General features: G+C 58.1%; 3 protein-coding genes and 4 non-coding genes across 8 annotated transcripts in view; 1 reads left to right on the top strand and 6 right to left on the bottom strand.

Annotated features, from left to right (window-relative positions):
• Positions 1–69: 69 nt before the first annotated feature.
• LOC134557531 (C-signal-like) lies at positions 70–2,698 on the top strand. 2 transcript variants are annotated; one of them, XM_063410633.1, is made up of 6 exons: positions 70–396; positions 900–951; positions 1,183–1,370; positions 1,454–1,612; positions 1,733–1,843; positions 2,551–2,698. In XM_063410633.1, the coding sequence occupies exons 1-6, from the start codon at positions 259–261 to the stop codon at positions 2,662–2,664; spliced, it is 762 nt and encodes a 253-aa protein (XP_063266703.1). In that variant the 5' UTR covers positions 70–258; the 3' UTR covers positions 2,665–2,698. The 2 variants fall into 2 exon arrangements, with proteins under 2 accessions (XP_063266703.1, XP_063266702.1); XM_063410632.1 differs by having other exon boundaries at positions 1,733–2,672.
• Positions 2,699–4,099: 1,401 nt separating this feature from the next.
• On the bottom strand, positions 4,100–9,675 carry IL34 (interleukin 34). Its single transcript, XM_063410781.1, has 7 exons — positions 9,558–9,675; positions 8,460–8,801; positions 8,266–8,369; positions 7,897–7,974; positions 7,636–7,809; positions 4,654–4,792; positions 4,100–4,561 (listed from the first exon to the last, which is right to left on the bottom strand). Exons 2-7 carry the CDS (start codon positions 8,500–8,502, stop codon positions 4,542–4,544), a joined length of 558 nt encoding a protein of 185 aa, XP_063266851.1. The 5' UTR covers positions 8,503–8,801; positions 9,558–9,675; the 3' UTR covers positions 4,100–4,541.
• On the bottom strand, positions 4,865–4,935 carry TRNAG-GCC (transfer RNA glycine (anticodon GCC)). Its single transcript has one exon. It is a non-coding gene; the product is annotated as a tRNA-Gly (tRNA).
• Positions 5,638–5,708, bottom strand: TRNAG-GCC (transfer RNA glycine (anticodon GCC)). The gene has a single exon. It is a non-coding gene; the product is annotated as a tRNA-Gly (tRNA).
• TRNAG-GCC (transfer RNA glycine (anticodon GCC)) lies at positions 6,713–6,783 on the bottom strand. The gene has a single exon. It is a non-coding gene; the product is annotated as a tRNA-Gly (tRNA).
• Positions 7,349–7,419, bottom strand: TRNAG-GCC (transfer RNA glycine (anticodon GCC)). The gene has a single exon. It is a non-coding gene; the product is annotated as a tRNA-Gly (tRNA).
• Positions 9,676–12,398: 2,723 nt separating the features above from the next.
• The window catches only part of SF3B3 (splicing factor 3b subunit 3), a 29,290-nt gene continuing 26,129 nt past the window's right edge, over positions 12,399–15,559 (bottom strand). The window contains exons 24-26 of the mRNA XM_063411000.1: positions 15,200–15,343; positions 14,330–14,434; positions 12,399–13,309 (exon numbers count right to left, since the gene is read on the bottom strand). Of these exons, the coding sequence (XP_063267070.1) occupies positions 13,169–13,309; positions 14,330–14,434; positions 15,200–15,343 (390 nt within the window). The 3' untranslated portion in view covers positions 12,399–13,168. The remainder of the gene's footprint in view (positions 13,310–14,329; positions 14,435–15,199; positions 15,344–15,559) is intronic.

Raw genomic sequence — 15,559 nt, 5'->3', positions numbered from 1 at the left:
CCTTTGGAGTTCCCATGGCTTGAGGGGGGTGTTTTGGGGAATGGAGGGGTGCAACAACCCCATGGTCAAGGCAGTGGGTGACCCTGGGACGCAGAGGAAGGTCCTGCTGCCCCATCCCCTCCAGGAGAGGCGGTGCAGGCGGTGTCCCCTGCCTCCACCCATCCCAGCAGCACCCGCAGCGTTGCCACCTCCCGGATTATCGAGGCCGATTTCCAAACCTCGCTGGGGCAGCACAACCGGCTGTGGAGAGCAGCGGGGATGGAGGGGCTCAGCGTGGGCAGTGTCCTGCTGACCGGCTGCGATGGGGGGCTGGGCCTGGGGCTGCTGAAGGGGTTGCTGGAGCAGCCCAGCCCGCCTCGGCACATCTTCGCTGCTTGCCTGGACCCCCAGGGCAAGGTAGGGAGGGCACCGGCGTGGGGGGAGCAGGAGGGAGTCAGCTCTGGGATGGGTGCCTGGGGATGCCACAATCCCACCTGGAATTTGGAGCCTGAGTGCCAGCATCCTGCACTATGAATGGAATGGAAAAATATATGTGTATATAAATATAGATATACAGATATAAAACAAAAATACATATATCTGTACTAAATATTAAAAATACCTATAAATGCATTAAATATGTATGTATTTACTTTTTTTGCATCTCTTGGCACAGGTATGTGCATGATGGGGAGTGCAGGGGGGGTTGCTGGCAGCCCCTGTGCCGGGGGCATCGCTGCTGGGAGCTTTGAAGCTGCTGGGCTCAGCCAGGTGCAGATGCAGCAACTCATCTCAAATTGCTCCCACTGGATCTTGTTGTAACCTGTCAGCTGTGACATGAGGGGCCACCCTCTTCCCACCCCGGCAGGTGCAGGTGCCACCTCCCAAGTGAGCCCTCTCCCTCTGCTTTCTCCACCTAGGCTGTCAATGAGGTGGCTTTGGGCTTTCCCAACGTCATGATCCTGCCTTTAGGTAAGTGCTGGGGCGGGAATGGGATGAAGCTTAAGATTTAATTGCCACTGTGGGTGGCTCCAGGAAATGCCACCAAGCAGGTGAGTCCCTTGGTTTGGCTTAGCTCAACCAGGTCACTGATGGGACCAGGGTGACACTCAATGGCTGGGAGTTGCCTCCTGCCATGTCCTACGGCATCTTGCCAGGGTTGTGGCCACCAGCCTGTCCCCAAACCCTCCTGTCCCCTTGCAGATGTGACAGATCCCAACAGCATCAAGGCAGCAGTCAGGAGGGTGAGGGAGGAGGTGGGAAATTCTGGCATCAATCTCCTGGTTAACAATACCAGCACCACGCGCCACAGCACCTTGGCCACCGAGACTGCAGAGAACATGAGCCTCGTCTACACCACCAACACCATCGGGCCCCTGCAGACCAGCCAGGTGAGGACACGGGCAGCCTCTGCCCCAGACACTGGGAACAGGGAGGAAGAGGATGGTGATGCCTGAGATCTCATCCCCTGCAGGCCTTCCTGCCCCTGCTGAAGGAGGCGGCTGAGGCCAAAGGGCAGCGTGAGATGAGCTGCAGCAGAGCTGCCATCATCAACATCTCCAGCATCCTGGGCTCCATCGAGGTTGCAGAGGCCTGGGAGGAGAGGCAGGACATCTGCTACCGCTGCAGCAAGGTATCTCCACTGAGAGGATGGGGAGGAATTTGGGGGTCACCTCCTCCCAGAGGAGGACCTCCAGCACTGGCCATGGCATTGCCAGACCATGATGGTAAGGAGGGGAATTTATCCTCCCAGGCTGCTCTGAACATGCTCACCAAGTGCCTGGCCCTGGAGTACGGGAGCAGCGGGATCCTCTGTGTGTCTGTGGATCCCGGACATGTGACACCTCCCTTGGAGCAGGGGATGGTGAGTGATGGGAAGTGCATGGCCATCCTAGCTCAGCAAGGTCCCACGGGTATCCATTCTTGGGGCCATCCTTTCCCAGGAGCATCCCTTCCCAAGGCCACCCCTTCCTATGAACATCCCTTCTCAGGGTCATCCTTTCACAAAGAAATCCCTTCTCAGAAACATTCCCTCCCACAGACACCCCTTCCCATGGGAACCACTTCATAGGGCATTTCTTCCCATGGACATCCCTTTCCCATGAATATCCCTTCCTGAGGCATCCTTGACCATGGACATCCCTTCCCCGTGCACCTATATTTGTGCAGTCCCTTGGTCCCACAGTGGCTGTGCCACCACTGCAAGGGGACAATTCCAGACTCTCCCCTCAAACCATCCAATTTCTTCCCTGTTTTTTATTTCCTTTCCCATCCTGATGATGTGTCAGCAGAGGGCACCCCAGTCCTGCACTTGGCTGTCCCTTACCCTGTTCTGGCTGACAAATAAGTCACTTTTTAATTAGGAATGAAAAAATTAACCTCCGTCCTTTCAGCACTCAAATGAGGGACAATCAATTTGTGCAAAGCCTCATCTCTTGGCTGCTGGAGTATCTCTGGCTGCTCCCAAACCAACCCAGATGGAGCTGGCATTCCACCATACCACGGGTGGGATTGGGAGTGTTGGGATGGAGAATCTTGGCTCACTTTTTCCCTTGCCCGTGGGTGCGACAGGGCCCGGTGACATTGGAGGAGAGCGTGCGGGGCGTCCTGCAGCTGCTGGCCCAGCTCTCAGCCACAAGCAATGGCACCTTCTGGGACTGGAGAGGCCAGAGGCTGCCCTGGTGAGAGCAGCATATGCCCACTGAGCTTAAATAATTAATTAAAGTGAATTAATTGCCATTTCCAGGCTCACTCTGATTCTGGAGAGGGAGGGGGGGATGGTCAGGGGAATAGATACAGGGATGCACAGGTTGGAAGATGAGAGTTGGATTCACTGCCCCCATGGCCTGGTGTGCTGATTGGGCCCAGGGCAGCAGAAGGAAGGATGCTCCAAGTGTGGCCTGAATCCAAGGCATCCCCTGGAGCCAGGAGAATCCCCTGGGTATTCTCACTCTAAGGCCATAAGCCACACTGCTTATAGGACATCCCAGACAGCCCCCAAACTCAACCCTTGTCCTGCTGAGTCTGCCAACCCCAAAAACAGCTGGCCTTTCCATGCCCACCCCAAGGATGCTGTGAGGCGTTTTTCTTGCTGGTTCAAGGCCAGCAAAGGTTCTTCCTATTCTAGCATCTGGGGGCTTTCACAGTGGGAGATCTCCCAAGTCTCAGCACATGCCTAAAAATGTCTTTTGAGACCTGGGCAGGGCATTCTGGGCTGACCCTCCCTGAAACCATCCCTCACAGTGCACCAGGAGATATTGTAAACAGGCTCCCATTCTCCATCCTGTGAGTGCATTCCCGTAGAGGCTCTCAGCAGACATTTTTGAAGCTATCTCTCAAAAGAGGGATCAGAAGAAAATGCACAATATCTCAAGTGGGCTGGACACACAGGGTTTTGGCAAGCCCATTGCTGTGGGGATGCTCTGTGAAGCCTGGCAGGGGTAATTTTGCAGGGACAGCTTCTGTTTTCCCACAGTGGAGGAGAATGAAGGATCATTCCCACTTTTGACATGAGGGAGTGGGAGGTTGGGGCTCAGTCCCAAGGGCTGAAGCAGCCCCAGGTGGGTCCCTGGACCACACAGGGGCTCTGTTAAAGTCAGCAGGGATGGGAGAAAGGGTCCCTCTAGTTAAAGCTCTTATCAAGCAGTGGATCATCACTGGTGGGTTTTATATGAGCTGTCATGGGCTTTATATAAACAGGAATCATCACTAGGCATGAAGGGAGAAGAAAAAGGAGGAGGAGGAAGAGGAGGAGGAGGAGGAGGAGGAGGAGGAGGAGGAAGAGGAGGAGGAGGAAGATATTCCTCCACTCATGCTGCAGTGCCCATGAACTCATGAGCCTAAGCCATGAACACACCAATTAAGGTCTCTAATAGCTGATGAAGGTAACTAAGTAAGCTGTAGAAGAGGGAGGCAGCCAGGCAGCCCCAGTCCCTCCAGTGTGCCGCCTGCACTGCGCCGCCAAGCACAACAAACAAATCCAGATGTTTCCTTGCCGGGGAAGCAGCCGGGGCTGACAGAGACAGCTTGGCAGGAGTCCCTTTATCAGAGTGAGTCTCTCCCCCACAGCGGTGAGGAGGTGGCTGACACCCCAAAGGAGGAGGCAGTGGAGGCAGTGGGGTTCTGTTTGCTGGTCCTTTATTTCGGGTAAGACTGGAGGCTCCCAGGACCCAGTCAGAAGCTGAGCTGCAATGCTAGAGAATTAACTGGTGTTTAATGAAAGCTGAGGAAAAAATACAAATCGAGAGAAACAGGGTGATGCCCTCACCTGCCCTGTGGGCAAGGAGGGCTGTGTGTGCCCCCAACAGCTGCCTGCCACAGGGGGCTGTGTCTGACCCCACACCCATGCAAAGGGTGCCAGACGTTTCGGATAGACAAGATTCCACAGGCATAAACAGTCCCACAGTTCTGGAAGGGGTTGTGTTTGGTCCTGGAAGGAGTGGCATTGTCCCACCTTTGCACCTTCCTTGGGATCTGCCCATGGGGCTCTGGGAGGAGCAGAGCAGAGGCAGCATCCGAGGCTCCAGGTCAAGGAGGTGTCGAATGAGGGGTCTTCCACAGGGTTAGGTGGACTCCCACCGACCTGGACAGAGGGAACAGGTGACATGGTGTGGGACAGGGCCCCCCTGTGTGGCACCTGCCAAGGTCAGGCCCCCACCCTGATCCCCAACTCACAGGGCACCCCATAGAGCATCCGCATGACCTTGAGGCAGTTGTCCAGCAGGGCCTTGGGGCGCACGGCCTTGCTCCGGCTCTCAGCGCCCGCGCTGTGGATCAGCTTCACCAGGTCGGCCACCACTGTCTCCACATCTGTCTGCGGGCACAGAGCACCAGGATGTCACCAAGGTCCCCCAGGGGACAGCAGGGTGCAAAAGGATGCAGCTGTTGCATTGGCCGGGAATCGAACCCGGGCCTCCCGCGTGGCAGGCGAGAATTCTACCACTGAACCACCAATGCCAGATGTGCAGATTGCCCCAGCCCTCCCCCACACTCCCAAACCCACGGGCTGCCAGCACCACCGACAGGTCCTGGCACCTCCCAACACCCTCACACTGCTGTGAGGCACAGCTCTCACACCGCGGCTCCAGCCCATGCGAACGCCTCTGCCCACTCCTCACAACACCTACAAGGTGCAAGGAGGGCTTGTCAGCAGCGTTCCGAGTTAACCTCTGATGAGACAGCCCAGGAAAGCTCCCTCTCTCCGTGGAGGGGCTGCAGAACCTGCCCTGTGGCATAGGACAACCCAGCCACACTTCGGGTTCACACTGAGGACCCAGCCGTGACAGGCCACCCACATCCAGCACCCAAACGCAGCCGCCTCTTGGATATGGCAGCACCCCCAGACCCATGCAGGCCTGACTGTCCTGGGCCTCACTGCCACCGAGCCAAAGACCCTTGTCACTACCACTAAACCAGTGTCACTACCACCTCTGCCAGTGAGCCATGGACAGTCACTACCCATAAGGCAGGATCCCTCTCTACCACCAAGTGCCCGGGGGGGTCACCAAGGTGCCCTGGCTTTGTTCCACCGACAATGACACTCCTCACATCCACACGCGGAGAGAGAAGTGCTGGAGAGGTGTATAACCCCTCCAGGCACGCAGGGCAATGCCCGTGCCCTGCCCCAGACACACTGAGTGTGCAAAAGAACACAACTGCTGCATTGGCCGGGAATCGAACCCGGGCCTCCCGCGTGGCAGGCGAGAATTCTACCACTGAACCACCAATGCCAGATGTGCAGCACTTCCCGACCCTCCCCACACAGCCCCACGGTCCAAACCCAGCTGGGTGAGTGCAATGCGGGCAGGCCCTGCTGGCTGGGAACACACCACACACACAGACACAGGAACACGGATGGGCACACACACACAGAGGGGACCCCAACACACAGACACACACAAAGGGGACCCGACCTCACAGCTCTGGTACTGCAGCTCCAGCCCATGGAAGCGCTTCTGCTGCCTCATCAATAAGGAGAGGTTGTCAGCAGCCTTCCGAGTTAACTCTCTGATAAGACAGCCCAGCAAAGCTCCCTCTCTCCTCAGAGTGGCTGCAGAACCTGCCCTGTAGCACAGGACAACCCAGCCACACTTCAGATTCACATTGGTGACCCCGCTGTGACAGGCCAGCCATATCCAGCACCCAAATGCAACTGCCTTGGGGTGCAGGAGCACCTCCCAGCCACAAGCAACCCATGGGTGCTTGAAGTCCAAGTCAGGTGGAGGGGTTAGGGGCTGCAGAATTGAAAGGCAGGACACTGGGCTGCCCTGACAAGGAGCCAAACTCTAGATTTTGAGGAGGGAGCACAATAATTGTCCCACTGAACCACGTGTGCCAGATGTGGAACTGCCCACAGCTGCCATCTGCTTCCATGGCCTGGGCACCCGTGAGAGGAACCAGCACCTAGCCCTTCACTGCCACTGACATAGCACCCCTCGGTGTCATTGAGCCAGTGTCTCTCCCTGCCATCCAGCCAAGCTGGTCACTCACCAAACCATCTCCTCTCACTGCTCCCCAGTGCCACCAAGCCAAGGATACCACTGCCGGCAGAGCTGCCACCCTCGGGGCCTGAGCACCCGCACAGAGTCAGCCCCGAGGGGAGACGCAGAGGGAGCGCCTCGACAGAGATGCCCAAGGGAGCCCCCCGGGAGCGCCGCAGGGCAGCACCGCTGCGCTATTCCATGAGCACCCCGGAGCCGCCAAAGGACAGCAGGGTGCAAAAGGATGCAGCTGTTGCATTGGCCGGGAATCGAACCCGGGCCTCCCGCGTGGCAGGCGAGAATTCTACCACTGAACCACCAATGCCAGATGTGCAGATTGCCCCAGCCCTCCCCCACACTCCCAAACCCACGGGCTGCCAGCACCACCGACAGGCCCTGGCACCCCTCAACGCCCTCACACAGCACCCCAGCACAGCTCTCACACCGCGGCTCCAGCCCATGTGAACGCCTCTGCCCGCTCCTCACAAACCTACAAGGTGCAAGGAGGGCTTGTCAGCAGCGTTCCGAGTTAACCTCTGATGAGACAGCTCAGGAAAGCTCCCTCTCTCCGTGGAGGGGCTGCAGAACCTGTCCCGTGGCACAGGACACACCGGCCACATTTCGAGTCCACACTGAGGACCCAGCCGTGACAGGCCACCCACATCCAGCACCCAAATGCAACTGCTTCAGCAGCTCCATCGAGGCACAAGAGGCTTGGGCAGACAGGCAGGACCGCCCCTGCAAAACAGGGATGAATTCCTGGGCACCTTCTGCCTGATCCCCCACAGCCGCCGGCCGTGGTAGTGTCACCCCGTGACGGAGGTCGGCGGGTGTGACAGTCCCGTTCTCCCAAGGGGCACGAGTTGCAGGCAAGAAAAAGATTCCACCGTTGCATTGGCCGGGAATCGAACCCGGGCCTCCCGCGTGGCAGGCGAGAATTCTACCACTGAACCACCAATGCCAGATGTGCAGCCCTCCTTAGGCACTGCCCCAGAGCCCGCACCCGCTCTCAGCCTCTGTCCTTGTACCCTGTCCCTGTCAGTCCTTCACAGAACCCACACGCAGGTAAAACCCCCATGCCAGTGTTTTCCTCTCCCGCTGCTCGTGGCTCAGCGTGTGTCCTCCCAGCACACGAGTGTGGCGTGCAGCTGGCCTGGGGTGCCAGGGGGATCCTCACCTGCCGGTACTTGCTATACTCCTCGCCCAGGGCATCGAAGAGCTGGCAGAGTTCCTGGGTGTATTTCCAGGATGGGTGCTTCTCTGGCAGCACCTCACGGATCCGCAGCACTGCCTGGGAGCTGACATGGAACCAGAGGTACCGCAGAGCTGCCTCCGACACTGTCCCGTTGCGCTAAAGGGCAAGAGGGTGAGAGCCATGCAGCCCCCGAGGGTCCCTGGAGTGCTCCCATCACGGGACTCTCCCCTGCCACCCTCTTACCAGACGGGTGATGTTGGACGGCCTCAGCACCTCTTCGTACTGGACCTGGACTGTGTAGTTGATGGGAAAGTAGTGTTTCTGGAAAGGTAAGGAAGAGCATGGGGGCTGGCAAGGGGCAAAGTAATGGGCACATCCTTGCCAGCCTCAGCATGACACCAGGGAGCCAGTGCAAAAGGCCTTTGATGTGGTCAACCCCCAGCAGAAGTAGCTCTGGGCACAAATTGGCACAAATTGTCCCTGGTAAAAACCACAGCACCCAGCCCCCAGCCACTGTAGAGCAGTGGGTGCTGCCCCCGCTATGTCCCCCCTGGAGCAAATTGGGGCCCTGCAATGCCACAAGTCCCCCCCACCTCCCAAAGCTGGGGTTACCATGTACTGCAGGCGCATCTCGTACTGCAACTTGTCCTGGAGCAGGCGGGTGAGCTCGCATTCGCCCGGCGCCGCGGCCTCCAGCCCCAGCATGGCCAGGACACCTGGGCAGCCAAAGCCAGCGGCATCAGCCCCCTCAGGGACACCCTGAGGTGACTCCTGAGGCCATCCCCCCTGTCCCCAGCTGTACTCACATAGGACGGCAGCGTAGCCCTGCTGCATGTTGATGGTGGCCATCAGTGGAGCCCCAGGCTGTGCCTACATGGCTGGGGCTCACCGGGAGCCTCCAGGGCAGTGGTGTGGATGGTATGGGGCCCAGGGGCAGGTGTAGGCTCCGGGCACTGGCTGCTCTCCGGTAGCCCCGGGCAGTTGCTCCCTGCCATGGATGGGGGGTTAGTCCCCCTTCCCAGCAGTCCCCGCTGGCTTCTCCTCTCCAGCTGGTGGCAGGGAGGCAGCAGGTCCCGAGGCCGTCACAGGCTGTTGGCAGGGATGTGTTTGCAGGGGTGCAGGAGCACCCCCGGACTGCAAGAGGGAATCTGGGGGAAGAGAGCCCCGGCTGCAGCCCCAGGGCAGGACACCCGCTCCGAGCCCCGGGGCCGGTGGGGAAGGGACAGCCCCGCACGAGCCTCGGGCAAAAAGACTGTGGGTGGCCGTGGAGCCGTGTATGCCTCTGTCCGGCTTGGGGCAGGGCTACCAGGGCTTCCCTGATGACACCCTCAGGGGATTTCCAGGGAAGGAGGGAGATAAACCCAGCCCCGTTATCCCAGCCGTGAGTTAGTCCGGCCTCAGCCGAGGAACGCTGGGGACAGGGCTGGTGAAATGGCCAAGCCACTGCATGCTGGGTCCCCACACAGAGGTGTCGTGTCCCTACACCCCTGTGAAGGGGGCTCTGCCATGCCCCCACTCTGTGAAAGGAGATCATAGCGTGTCCTTGTGCCACATCTTCCACCGCGTGTCCCCTTGCGAAGGAGGGTGTGTTGTGTCCAAGCCATATCCCGGCACGGAAGGGGCCCCATCTGCATCCCCACACCATGTCCGGTGCCAGGGGGGCCACGCTGTGTCCCCACGCGATGCCGTGTCCCCACGAAAAGCAGCCGTGCCGTGTGCCGTGCCGTGCCCCCACGCCGAGGCGCCGTGCAGCGTCCCAGCGCAAAGGGGTGCCACCCACAATCCCCAGTGAAGGGACCTCGGTGCCGTGTCCCTGCAATGTGTCCCCAAGCAAGCACGGCCGGGTCGCGTCCCCGTGCGGGGCCGTGGCAGCCCGGCCGCCCCCGCGCCCCCCGCGGACCCACCTGGCGCGGCGCGCGGGGCCGCGGGCGCGGGACGCGTCCACCGCGGGCGGCGGCGGCGGCGGGGCCGTGCCCGCGCTTCCCGGGAGGCGGGCGGGGGGCGGCGGCGCGGGGAACGGGCGGGGCGGCGGCCGGGGGCCGGGCGGGGAGAGGGGACCGAGCGACCGCCCCGCACGGCCCGGGAGAGACCGGCCTTGCCCCGCTGCGGGTGCTCGGCTACCCCAGCCGGGTGGGTGTCCCCAGGGTGGGGAGCGAGAGCGGGAGGTGTCCCCAGGGTAGGCAGGTAGCCCAGGCTGGGATGTCCCCAGGGTGCTTGGCCAACCCTCGTGGGTGCCTTCCTGCTCATCGGGGTGCTTTGCTGCCCCAGCTGGGTGTCCTCAGGGTACTCGGCTCAGCCAGCTGGGTGTCCCCAGGGTGCAGACTAACCCTCGCGATTTATCTCCCTGTTCCTCTGAGTGCTTTGCTGTTGCAGGCAGGTGTCCCCGGGGGTGCTCAGCGAGCCCGAGAGGGGTGTCCTGAAATGGTCAGCAGCTCAGTTTCACCTAGCCAGGCACTCTCAGTGTGCTCAGCTCATCCAACTGAGTGTCCCCAGGGTGCTTGGCTCATCCTGCTGGGTCCTTCCCTGCTCCCCAGGGTGCTTCACTGCAGAGCAGAGAGCTCCTGGGTGCTGGTCTAACCATGGTGCATGTCTCCTCCACTCCTCAGGATGTTGAGCCATCCCTGCAGGGTACCCTCCCACCCCAGTCAGGTGCCCACATGGCCCCTGGGGGGCCCAGCTGGCCACTCTGCACAGCCCTAGGTTCCCTGGGGTGCAATGGCATCCCCAGGGTGCTGGGCTTTCCTGGCCAGGGGTCCAGGGGCACTTACTGGGCTGAGTACCTATGGGCACGTTTTGGGGCAATCAAAGTGGGAGTCAGCCCAGTGCCTTCCCAGCAGGCAGCACTACTCCCGGAGGGGCTGAGGGATTCTTGGCTGGCTCCAGGCCAGGAGGACTCTGCTCCCTCTGGCCCAAGCCCACGTCATCCTCTCAGGATGCTTCAGGGCTGAGCTCCTGCCAGGAGCAAGGGACAAGGGGACATGGGACATTGTCCTCCCCCACATCATGCTGAAGAGCCCCTTGGAAGAGCCACTGTTCCTGTGCTCAGGGCTGCTGAGCATCCAAAGGGTCAGCAAGAGGGATTGGCTATCAAAGAGTAGGTCAGTGCTCCCAGGGAAACGCGTGGGAAGGAATGCAATTCTGCCTGTGAGAGCACACTGGGATTCCCCTGGCATGGAGTCAGGGCCACTGCCGTCCGTGCTCCTGCCAAGCTTCTCCTGGTCCTGACCGTCCTGGGCACGGCCCTTGCCTCCCTCCCAGCACTCGTCAGGGGACAAGATGCTCAGCTCTAAGCAGAGAAGGAGCTGCTCCAGCTCCTCACTCAGGTGTCCGCAGGGATTTCGCCCGCAGCTGCTGCAGGCGCTGGAGGAAGCCATTTAATAGCATTCCCTGCCCACGTATTCAGCAGCCTGGCAGCCGCGATGGGGCGAGGAAGAGAAAGTGCGGAACTGCGCAGGGCTGTGCTGGGGGCGGTTTGCTCTCCCTGGCTGCTCCTGCCTGGAAATCAGTGCTGGGATGAGCCCAAGGCAAATAGCTTCCAGTGCACAGCCCCAGGAGTTCTGCTCCCACACGGCAGCAGGACCCCGCTCCTGTTCCTCACTGAGAAACCTTCATTGTCCCAGTGAAGGAGAGCTGGGGGCTCAGGCAGCTCCCCACAAGCCCCCAGCTCCTTATGGCTGGGAATGGGTCCCTCCCAGCCTTTGCCTTTTACTGGAAGCAGGTGATTCACCAGGCACAGCCGAGGAAGTAAAATCTTCTGCTTGGAACCAGTTTGGGAACATCTCAAGACTGCTCCCTCCCCCACTTTCACTTTCAGGACACCAGCATGACAAATACCAAGTGTCACTGGAGCTCTGCTGGAAGTGCTCACTCCCTCAAAGTATCACTGCCTCAGGGAGGACAAGGGACAGGGAGCACAGGGTGAGCGCTTTTAAGCCCATGGCATGCCAGAAGCTGGACCCCACAAAGCTCAGCTCCCCTTCGCCTCTCCCTTGACACAGCTGCCCCCACTCAGCCCAGGGAAGGGAGCACAAAGCCCTTTGCTCTGCCATCAGGGTGGGGCTCCACGTGCCCTGTCAGAGCCAAAGGGTGCAGCCCTGCGTGTAAGCCCCTGCCAATGCAGGCTGCGAGGGCCAGACAAGGCAGGAGGGGAGAGGAGGGTGCAAAGGACAGGGCAGGAGGGCGTGTTTGCCCTCACCCCACACAGCGCCTGCACCAGAGAATGTGAAAGCTGTTCAAAGGGAGCACAGGCATCAAGGACCACCCGTCTCTCCAAGCCCCAAGTGGGGAGCAGCATCCTTACCGGGATGGTACAGGCTCTCAGTCCCCATCAGCAGCAGTAACAAAGGAGCAACCCAGCAGAAGCAGGAAGCACTTGTTGAGTGGGTGCACTCCAGCTGGGAGCCTCTGCAGCCTCTGGGACACAGACCTTTCCCCAGCCCTCGTGGCAGCCAGCTGCTCCTCCCAGAGCTGCAGCTGCTACACCAGGAAACACAGGACCCCCAATGTGCAGCCATACTCTGGAACGGCTGCAGAAATGACTTCCCTCTCTCCACAGCCTGCTTTGTGTGTGTCTCAGGGCAGATCAAGCAGCAGGGACCAGCTCCAGGCAGGGCAGGGGGGCAGTGAGGGGCCTGCAGGAGCACAGGGGCTCAGGGTGTGCACATTTCTGTATTCCTCCTCCTCCCCCCTCCTCCTGCTCAGGTCAGCAGCAGCTGCCACAACGGAGAAGAGCCCCAGCGCCAGGGTAGTGAAAAAACAGGCTTTTATTCTTCATGTGCTGCTCACAGTCACAGCTTGGAGACACTCTCTTGCCAAAGTTATTATGAAACAAATCAAGTCCCAGACTCAGGCCTCGCTCCTCCCCACCCCCAAGAGAGTCAACATTGTACAAAACTCTATTTACAGGGAAAACAGTCAGAAATGGCGAGTCCAAAAAACCCCCTTGCAATTCAGAAGAAAACGTTCAAGACAAGTGTGACAGTTACACCCTCCACACAGCCAGCTTCCCATTGGCTGCTCCCTGGACTAGCATAAGCCCAGAGCAGCTCACCACTGGCTATTAGAAGAGCAGCCTGGTAATCCTGAATCATGCCACAGCTCTTTCCTTTTCTAAAATGCTGGGAAATCACAAACCCTACTTGGCCCAACAAAGACTCAGCTGGATTTGCCCTACAGAACTTTCAGCAAGACACCCTGGGACTCTCCCATCCGAAAGGGAGGACAAGGAGACAGGGCTGAGGGTCAGCTGGCATCCTGCCTTGGGCACTTCCCAAGAGAGAACTGCTCTGGCCAGAAGCTGCAATGTCAGGAGCCTTCACATAGGCAGCAGGATGTGTTGGGAAACCTAATAGCTGATACTGTATTTACCGGAGTCACATTACTTTGAAACAAAAACCAAGAGGACCAAACCAATATTTGAAAAGGGGGGGAAAAAAGCACACATTCCTCCTCCACAGTGGTGCCTGGAAGGACACCCAGAGGAGCCGCGAGCGTTCCTGCCCCTGCCAGCTGCCGCTCAGAACGCGTAGCGCGTGCGGATGTCCTCCAGCTTCTTGGACACCTCGGGTGGGGTCCGGTCCAGCTCCTCGGCCACATTCTTCTGTTTGTTAGGCTCCATGGAGTTGAACTGCTCACACAGGTCCCCATCAATCACGTTCTGGAGGGGCAAGGAGGAGAGAACTGAATCGAAACCACACAGAAGCACTGAACCCTGCCTAAACAGGGAAAAATGGCCACAAACAGTTTGTTCCCAGGAGTTTCTTAATCCTGTCCTGGAAACAAGACCATGCTCGGTGACCTCATCTGTTGAATAGCAGCAGTTAGCATCACATTAATTACTGGCCAGCTTGATTAACGAAACAGAAACCCAAAAGGCCTGGGTGCAGCTGAAGAATCACACAAGGGAAAGGAAGAGAGATCTGCCTGGGTCTGAGCCCTGCACTGGAAAGGCTGGGGGAGGCTGTGAGTGATGACAAAGGCAGCTTCAATCAAATGGGAGCAACCTTTGAGGCTGTGTATGCTGCAAATCAGCCTCAAGCTCATCGAGACCACCGCCACCCTGTGCACCTAGAAAGCTCCATCTGCTGAGACAGTGTTCTGGCTGACTCAACACTCCTTACTCTGGTAGTAGCTACCACTGGGATCCATCTGGTCAGAGCATTTAGCAGTTCACAGCTTCTAACAGTTCCTCAAAAGCAGAAATAGGCAGGAACAGCTGTTTCTGAATTTAGATTTCCCTTTCCAGTGGTGGTGGAAAAACCATAACCCAGGGCAGCACTCAGTTTGACCCAGCCACACCAACAGCTATGTAATGCTGCTTCTCCTGGTGGAAAAAGGAGATGCTGTGGGAAGTGGAGAAGTGCAGCTACAGCACACCTCTGGGCTTGGGTCTTAGGACCAACCCTCAGGAGGCTCATTACAAGAGCTAAGAAAGCGAAACATAAATGTTTTAAGTGCTAAGTACTGTTCTCATTACACAACTGTTTAAGAACCAGCTGCCACAGGCACTACACAAGCCATTACTGACAGTAATTACAGCTCTCCCCACTGAACAGCACCCTTGCCTTAGTTCAAGACAATAACCTTGCCTTGCTTCTGCCAGCCTCAAAGCAGCTCTATGCCCCACAGCAACTCTCTGCACCCCACGAGCAGGGGATTCCACGTGCTCAGGGCTTACCTTCACCGGGAAGTAATAGGAGCGGAAACTGAGATGGTCTCGCCCACACAGAGGAGGGTGCTCAGACCGTAAGTGCATTTCCACATGCTGGAAGAAGTCGTGATCCTGGGGAGATAAAGGATTGGTAACAGCACAGTTTGGTACACATCAGCACTGCTAGCAAGGCAAGACAACACCCACCAGAAGGTGCTCCTGCACTGCCTGGAACACTGCCATTACATGGCCATTTGGGGCTGGATGAGATGATCTTTAAATGTCCCTTCCAATCCAAACCACTCCGTGGTTCTGTGATTACCAGACTCTGCCAGAGCAGCCCTGCACATGGCAGCCAAAGTCACAGCTACCCCCTCACCCTTCCACCTGGGAAGCACCCACAGCAGAGCTAAGCACCACTCTGGTCAGGATCAGCCTCCCAGGAAATGAGGCACAGAACAGCTGTGCAGCACGGAGCTGCAGCTCCAACAGGGAATTTCTTGCCATCCTCTACTCCAAGAGGCCACAGCAAATAGAAAACAGAGTACTATCCTCAGGACTTGAAACATCACTGCCTGACCAACAGCTAAGAGGCTACACAAAGTATGCCAAAGGACTCCTCCCTCCTCAGACTCTGAATCACCCAAAGCTCCTTGAAAGCAGAAACAGATTCAGAACAACAGTAAAACAAGGAATGCTTTCAACTCTTTATAGAACCAGTGCAGGACTCAGCAAACTCCTTCTCTTCCCTTCTGCACTGGAGCCACAGGCTCTCCTGTAGCTCAGGTTTTCAGCCACTGCAGAGTCCTCCAGAGAATGCAGCACATTTAACACACTGGCTGCAGATGGGTGCACAAAAAGCAGCAGGACTGCAGCCTCATGCTTGGGCTTGCTTACCTCATGGGAAGTAAAAGGGACCAAGATTCCTATCCCCCCTGATAAGGTGGTATAAACAAGGGATTCAGAGCCTCCTGGAATCAGTGTGGTCTTCTGCAAGGAAAGCACCGTCTCTCCCACGTGGTAATTCATAATCACTTCAGCCTGAAAGGAAAGCACAGAAGCATGTTTTTTCTTTAGCTTATATAAAAGCATCAAAGGGCTTGAGAGAGGAAAGCAGAATAAATTCAGCCAACTGCTAGTTCTGAAATGCCTTTCTAGAGAGGAAGTGCCTTCCACCTGTGACCAGATGGCAAAACTCAGCTGGACAAACGGATGCAAGTAATGAGAGAAAGCAGCAAAAGAAAATGAGCTGCTTCC

The sequence above is a fragment of the Prinia subflava genome, chromosome 13 (assembly GCF_021018805.1).
Source record: "Prinia subflava isolate CZ2003 ecotype Zambia chromosome 13, Cam_Psub_1.2, whole genome shotgun sequence".
Taxonomy (NCBI): domain Eukaryota; kingdom Metazoa; phylum Chordata; class Aves; order Passeriformes; family Cisticolidae; genus Prinia; species Prinia subflava.
The sequence above is the reverse complement of the archived record's forward strand: the minus strand, read 5'-3'. Positions and strand labels throughout refer to the sequence as shown.

What these genes read in the sequence shown, in the direction of transcription:
- LOC134557531 (XM_063410632.1), top strand. Translation starts at nt 259, where the DNA reads ATGGAGGGGCTCAGCGTGGGCAGTGTCCTGCTGACCGGCTGCGATGGG. An exon ending in CGTCATGATCCTGCCTTTAG is followed by an intron (nt 952 to 1,182) that starts GTAAGTGCTGGG and finishes GTCCCCTTGCAG; the next exon opens with ATGTGACAGATCCCAACAGC. An exon ending in GGCCCCTGCAGACCAGCCAG is followed by an intron (nt 1,371 to 1,453) that starts GTGAGGACACGG and finishes CATCCCCTGCAG; the next exon opens with GCCTTCCTGCCCCTGCTGAA.
- IL34 (XM_063410781.1), bottom strand. Translation starts at nt 8,502, where the DNA reads ATGGCCACCATCAACATGCAGCAGGGCTACGCTGCCGTCCTAT. An exon ending in AGATGCGCCTGCAGTACATG is followed by an intron (nt 7,975 to 8,265) that starts GTAACCCCAGCT and finishes TTACCTTTCCAG; the next exon opens with AAACACTACTTTCCCATCAA. An exon ending in GATGCTCTATGGGGTGCCCT is followed by an intron (nt 4,562 to 4,653) that starts GTGAGTTGGGGA and finishes CCCTCTGTCCAG; the next exon opens with GTCGGTGGGAGTCCACCTAA.